The sequence below is a fragment of the Oryzias melastigma genome, linkage group LG2, assembly GCF_002922805.2.
Source record: "Oryzias melastigma strain HK-1 linkage group LG2, ASM292280v2, whole genome shotgun sequence".
In the NCBI taxonomy this organism is placed as follows: domain Eukaryota; kingdom Metazoa; phylum Chordata; class Actinopteri; order Beloniformes; family Adrianichthyidae; genus Oryzias; species Oryzias melastigma.
The window spans coordinates 1,459,887-1,467,290 of NC_050513.1; the positions used below are offsets into that span (position 1 = coordinate 1,459,887).

General features: G+C 39.7%; 1 protein-coding gene across 1 annotated transcript in view; it reads left to right on the plus strand.

Annotated features, from left to right (window-relative positions):
- The first annotated feature begins 6,982 nt into the window (after window positions 1-6,982).
- Window positions 6,983-7,404, plus strand: part of LOC112136817 (protein boule-like) — a 9,829-nt gene continuing 9,407 nt past the window's right edge. The window contains exon 1 of the mRNA XM_024258737.2: window positions 6,983-7,290. Coding sequence (XP_024114505.1) covers window positions 7,264-7,290 — 27 coding nt within the window. The 5' untranslated portion in view covers window positions 6,983-7,263. The remainder of the gene's footprint in view (window positions 7,291-7,404) is intronic.

A 7,404-nucleotide genomic window follows, 5' to 3' on the forward strand; every position in this document is an offset into this window, starting at 1 on the left:
CAAACACACGTCGACATGTTGCCACACAAAGGTAGGGAATAGAATAAGTATTTTTTTAAAAAGTAAATATTCACGTCTTACTTTAATTTAGTTTTTAAAAATGTGATTTGATTCTGAGTTTCACTGCCTGGTGGAAGTTGAAAGAGTCGGCTCTAAAATGAAGGGAGCCTATCCTTTATTTATTTATTCATTTGTATGTATTTATTCTGCCTGCTAATTACAACACAGTGAAAACAGTGAGACCAGAGGAAAATAGGTTTTATTTTGAAAAATGTTTTGGATCCACTTTGTATTTGCTCGCTTAACAAAAAGTGTTCCGACTCGGCTCTTGTGCCCGGAAAAGTCTGAACCCAACGAATCGGATTCGGAGCGCCACAGAGGCCGGACTGGACTGGATGCAGTCTGAGTGCCTATCACACTTTTCAAGTTAGATGAAGACTCCAGCTGTCAGGACTCAATCAGCTATGTCCTCCGCCGACCACCAGAGGGAGCCCTCTCCTGAGTTTTAACCAGCTTCTCCTCCTCACTCCAACTCCCATCAGCCTTTGCTCCAGCCTTCTCATGCACAGCTGTTCATCATCATCATCAAACTCACCAGCATATATACTCACTCCAGGCCACCGTTCAATGTGAAGTCTTGATTCTGTTAACAGTCAGTCTGAGCCGGTCTCCTAGTTAGTTATAGTCTCTGTGTTTTTGACCCACGCCTGTTTCTTTGTTTTCCTGCCTTGCCTCTGTGATTTTGACCTTTGCCTGCACTTTGACACCGACCATGTCTTGCCCTTGCTCTGTGAAATTAAACTGTCTGCACGTGGATCCAAACGTCTCAGCCTCTGTTACACCAGCACCACAGCCAGAATGGTTGGAGCGTGAGCCCGGGATTACTCCAAAATGTGTGAACGGATCAAAATAAAATACAACTCTGTGGTTGTTTAGAGTCAGAAATTCACATTGCGAAATACTTAAAACCTCAAAATGCTCTTTTCATGATGAAGGCCCTTTAAACAAACAAAACCAAATAGTTCAATCCTTCCTCGAGTTGATTTTCCTCCTTAGATTCTTTTTTATATTTCTCTTCTGGTTTATCCCAGTTTTCAAAAATCTCAAATTAATCATGACTTAACTTCTTCTATATTTTACCTAAACGTCATTGTTATATGTAACGTTTTACCTACTTTACTTAATGTGAAGATTTTCTGAGCGAGCATCAGCTATCATGTTACTGCTGAGCATGAAAAGTGTAAATTAATCGTTGTGATTTCATTGTTGTTTTGTTAGTTTCCACAGTAAATCTCCCTAAAGAAGGTAATTATAGTGACTTTGTACAGTCAAGATTAGTAAAGATGGAGGCCATTACATTGAATGTTGCTCAAAACATCCCAGGAAAAGCAACAGGCAACATATCCCAAAAAGGTCAGCAAAAAGTACAAAAACTTTAAGTACACAACTGGAACTGAAGTACATTTGGCCAACATCTGAAAAGCCAGAAGAAAAGTGGGGAGAATGAAGCCTGACTTTTCTGGACCCTATGTCATTGAAGAAATAACTGGAAAAAGTGTTACTCTCGAGAATCAGGAAGGAGCTATTTTGAAAAACAAATACATCAGTCACTAAGCTAACACCATCGCTACGACTCGTGGAAGATTTCCGTCAAGAAAAGGCACGTAACGAACAACGAGATAATCGCCAAGATCTCCTGGAGAGAGGGATGCATGACATGGATCAACAAGCACGGATGAATAATGGGATTCTGTGATTCTCACGGACTTCATCTACAACCCCGGGTGCGGCCTGGTGCTACCAGCGCTAGCATGGATGCTAATGGAGCTGTGATGGGAGCAAACCTGACCGTGGAGAATCAAGTTGGAGAATTTCTTGCGTCTAAAGGGATTTCCTGGGACCTAAACACTGTTGAGGTCTGTCATCCGCTTCCTCGGAGAAAGAATACGGATAAACCAGCGATCCTGATCAGGTTTGTGAATTGAAAGCACAAGATAGCTCTGACGAAACAGCGCAAACACCTGAAGGGTTCGGCTGTCTCTCTTAATGATCATCTATCCAAACATCATGCTGATCTGGCCAATTCTACGCAAAAGGAAACAGATCCAATGCACGTGGATCCAGAATTCCAGAATCTTTATTAAACCTCTCGGACCACCGGACCGTACAAAGCCTCTGGAAATAAAATCCATGAAAGACTTTGAGAACTGTGGGATTACGCACATTTGAACCTTTAATTGAAGCAAAATGTGACTCAACAAACCACTGAAGGTGAACTTTGACCCGATTCTCAGTTGAGCTGCAGAACTTGAGCACAATTCACTTGATATGATAACAACTTTATAGTCTCTAGTCATAACAACGTAGAACGACTACGTGGCCTTAAAGTGTCAGTAATGGGCTGGGACAAAGCTAAAATAAGTATCCAGATATATTCCATATGTTCTAATGTATCAAAAATAACAAATAATTACCGTTGACAAATGCAGGTTTTTGTAAAATTTGACAAAACCAACGACAAATCACACTCGCATGTCGCCGTGCTTCAGAAACGGCTCGATTTGGGTCACGTGACGCGTTGACGTCATGTGAGTGAGACAGCGCCAGCAGCAGAATGCAGGCGGACCCAGGGTGTCTGCAGATACATGTATGTGTGTGCGCTGCGGCAAAGTTGAATTCTATAAACATCGGTGTTATGGTCCGACGGAGTATTAGGGCCACCAAAAAAAAAAAAAATGTAAACTATGACTTTTAAAGTTGTAAATTTACGAGATTTACAATCGAAATAAGCCAATTGTGAATGAACACTGTGAGCAGAACCAGACCGACTAAACTGTGAAAAGCTTCTGATTTCAACAGGTAAACTGAATGTTTAAAACATTGCACATGTTTGGAAGTTTCTTTGTTTGATTTGCAGTTTATTAATCATTGATGGTGGCTTGCAGGATCTCTGCAGATCCGTTGATGAAACCATCGACACTCGCAGCGGTCCACCAGTCATTTCTTCCTCCGTGAAAGATCAGATCTCATTCATTTCTGTGTGATGCTTTCATCTGAAGAGGAATCGTTTTCGGAATTTTCAGTGTACTTAGCTAACGTGACAGACTGTTGTCATCCCCTGTTGTTGTTGTGTGTTGAAACGGGACGATTCATGTGGAGAACGGGGCGTACGGAGCACTGTTTACATTCTCCTTTGGTTGTTGCGCACGTCAGAGACATGCAGTAAGGTGGTGAAAGAGCTTCTGGGTATGTGAATAAAGTGATTAAATAAGTGAATAAATAATTAATAATAAAGTGGCGGACGGTCCTGCAAACATGTCTCTAAGCTCTTTATTTTGCATATGAAACTCTGCATTACCGACCCGGATAGTCAGCGTCATTGATGATTTGATTTAGAGTCGCCAAAAGGTTCCGATCTGTAAATAAAGCTTCACGAGATGCTCCACGTCTTCCAGCTTCGAGCATGGCTCTGATAAACTGACAGCTTTCGGTTTCATCGGCATTCTCAGCGTCACTGTCAGTGTCATTGCCAGATTGTGAGCTCTTACTTTACGCGCTGCCGGCTCAAATTGATAGGGCTTTACAGTCCTCAAACCACAAACACCCGGCGCCTCTGAATCAGCGTCACTTTCAGAACAAATGTTTCCACAATCTGAGTCTGAAGACAGAATTGTGGACCTTGAAATATCGCCGCTATCGCTAGCTCCGACACGCTAAGGAGAAGCCATCTTGCTATGTTGACTCTGGTGACATCACACGCACCACGTGACCAAAACGGAGCTTTTCACCCGGAAGAGACAGGTTTGCCAAATTTGGCCTCAAAAATGCCGTTTTATTTCAATATTTCTTGTCAAAACACGCCAAAACATTTGGAAATGGTAAATATAAGGTGAAATACAGTTAACACCGAAAATGACCCACAACCCCATTACTAGTCCTTTAAACTTGTTCCTAAACTGTGATTTAGCACTGATTCTCCACATATCCTTGATTTTTTTCTACTAATTTTACTTGTTTTATTGTTATTATTATCATTTGATTAACATAGTCTTCACAAATTGTCTTTTTTAATGAGAATATTTTGAATTTTTTTGCATTGACTAATGTAGATGATTTTTCTTCCTGATAATGATTATCATCTGGGAAAGTCATTTGGATTGATTGGTGCCGGAGCTCTGGGGTATGCTCAGATCATCGTCATCAGGGTGATCTTCTGTATTGATCGGTGCCGGGAGCCTGGAATATGTTCAGATGATTATAGATAATCATCTATTACGCTCTGGAGTTCTGATGCTGGTTGGTGCATCTTAGAATATTTAGATTATTGTTACTGATTAATTTACTGATTGGTCTGTGGATGTTTGTAATTTGATTACATCACAGATATTCATGATCCTTAATTACCTGAATCTTTTATTGTATTGCAATATTTGATATTAAGTCCTGAACCGGATATTGATAATTCGTGTAGAGAAAATGGTCGAGTCGGGGTGGGATTATATAAATTCACTTCCTTCCACTCCCTTTCAAGTGATCTACTTTGGTTTATTTGTGATGTTATTTCATGTATTATTACCTGATTGCTTGAAATAACCCATTTCATTCATTCATTCATTCATTCACTAATGTATTCAAATGCTTATAAATACATGTAATATATTACCATGTTGCTATTTTTTTTTTTTTTTAAACGCTCTAGGTCAGGGGTGTCCAAGTCAGTCCTTGAGGGCCGGTGTCCTACATGTTCTCCAACCAACCTGCCATTGAAGATCCTTATTGGCCAAACACACCTGATCCAGGTAATCAGCAGCAGATAAGACAGGATTTCTGGAAAACCAGCAGGAGGCCGGCCCTGGAGGCCTGACTTTGGACATCCCCGCTCGAGGTGCAGTGTGACCAGTGTGACAGATCTGTGACAGATCCTAAGGATCATTTTGATTTCATTTGTTCTGAGTAGGATTTAGCAATTCATTTTAACGATTCAATATTTGTGGTTGATCATTCAATTTTTGATTTTGGTTCATTTTGAACAATCTGATTCAAATCACTGACTAAAATCCTGACCAGGACTATGAAAGTTTTCTTGAGTCATGAATGAATGAATGAACTTTATTTACATTTACAACTCCTTTCAGTGTACCAAAGTGCTTCACAATAAAAGAAAGAACAAAATTTGAAAAACAGCATAAAAATACAAAAGCAGTCCACAGTAAGATACATAAAAGTGAAATAAAAATACCATAAAACAAATGAAATAAAATGTCACCGACTACTGAGCATTGAAAGCCATTCTAAAAAGGTGTGTTTTTAAATAACATTTAAAACTGTTAAAGTCTGACTTCATGTTCTGCTGGAATGTTATTCCGTGACTGAGGGTCAGTGCCGACCCCAGCGTTTCTGTCAGGACACATCGAGCTGAAGCAGAAGGGATTCCTCCAATCACTTACTCTGCTCTGTCTCTGCACTTGGACAATCAGGATCTCAAATCTATTGACACAATCTTACTAAATGTCATCTGGAAGATATTTCAAGACGTCTGTGTTAATGAACTCCTGTGGAAAAGGAGGCCGACATTTTCTTGATTTTACTCCTTTAAATAACACTTTTAAAATAAACCGGATCAATGCATACTTCAAGAATCCACTCTTCATCTGGAATATTTTCTCTGACTTACCATGGAATGTTTGGACACTGCACCAGAAATTATTAATTAATAACAAGATGAGAGATGTTTCTAACAAACTACTACATAGAATCTATCCCATTAATCAATATATGTTAAGATATAATGAAACAATTGATCCCACCTGCACACTTTGTAAAAAACACCCAGAAACAATTTGTCGTCTATTTTGGAGCTGTAATATCACCAAAAGATTTTTGAAAGACTGTACACGATTTATAAATTGCAATATTGACTCTAAATTTCAGATGAAATTTGAACATTTTATATTTGGCCTACACAGAAAGAACACTCCATTCAATGTAAAATTAACAATGAATCTATGAATTATGCAGTGATCCTGCCCACAGCAGGAGTGCATTGTGGGAGTTAGGTCTTGTGCTGTTGAATGTTAAGCCGGCCTGTTAAAGTGGTTATACTGAGGACATTTAGACTCTGACATTTTATTGTGTGTGAATTTCCATCTGCCTGGGGTCCTGCGGTGTATGAGACACGGGTCAGCTCGTCCTTCTGCCTGATCTGAAGGTCTGGACAGTAGACGCTAGCACCTCGCTAGTCTGTAGCATAGTTGAGTTCTGCTCCATCTAGATCTACGCGCTACGACGGTCACTACAGTATTTTGAGTTGTGGGTCCACTGTTTTGTGTTGTTTCACATTAAAAGTTGAATAGTAAATAGTTGTGTTTTTTTGTTTTTATTTTTCATTTTGTACATATTACCTGCGAGGAAAATAAAATCTTCAACATATTTTACACATTCTTTTACATTAGTTATTTATTTTGTGCATCGGTTTATATAGTTATTGATAACTTAAATTAAACAACAAAATAACCTAAAGAGTCTCTTGGAAGCAGAAAGATCCAGATGGTTAAGAAGAGCCCTGTGTGAGGAGCTGCAGTCATCCAGTGTCCTAAAAGAACCACGACGGGAGAAGGTTCCCTCTGTAGCAGTTTCATCTTTGAAATGTTTTAGGGGTATTTATTACGTGAAGATTACAGGAAGGGATTTGCTAAAAATATGATTTGTGTGGCTTTCTGAAAATACATAATTGTTATGTTTAGACACACCCTGTGATTGTGAGACCTTTTCTGTTACTTACTCACCGACCCCGGCCCCCCATCAGAGAAGAAAACAGTTATGTGGCCCTCATTAGAAAAAGTTTGGAGACCCCTGATTTAAACGAGCCTTCTAGTAAATATTACCAACTTATTTTAATTTAGTTTATAAAATGATGTTGCGTTCAGGTTCAGTCCGTTTTACTGTTGCGTTCAGGTTCAGTCCGTTTTATAGTTGAATTCAGGTTCAGTCCGTTTTAATGTTGCGTTCAGGTTCAGTCCGTTTTACAGTTGAATTCAGGTTCAGTCCGTTTTAATGTTGCGTTCAGGTTCAGTGAGTTTTGATGTTGCGTTCATGTTCAGGAAGTTTTGATGTTGCGTTCATGTTCAGTCCGTTTGACCGTCACGGTCTACAGGCAGTTTAGACGTTTGGGTCGTTCGCTGAGCAGCAGTCAGTTTGGTACCCTTAACCTTAAGCTTTTTAAAGTTCGAAATCTCTCATTTGGACCAGCCGGTGAACGCAGTCATGGACGTACAGAACCAGAACCCGGAGGTGAGTGACCCGCTCGCGGTACATGCTAAAGTAGCCTGCTAGCTACAGCTTTTCTCCGTATTTTTGATCCTAAATTCATTTAGTGGCGGAGTGTTTAGGGAAATTTTTTTTGTT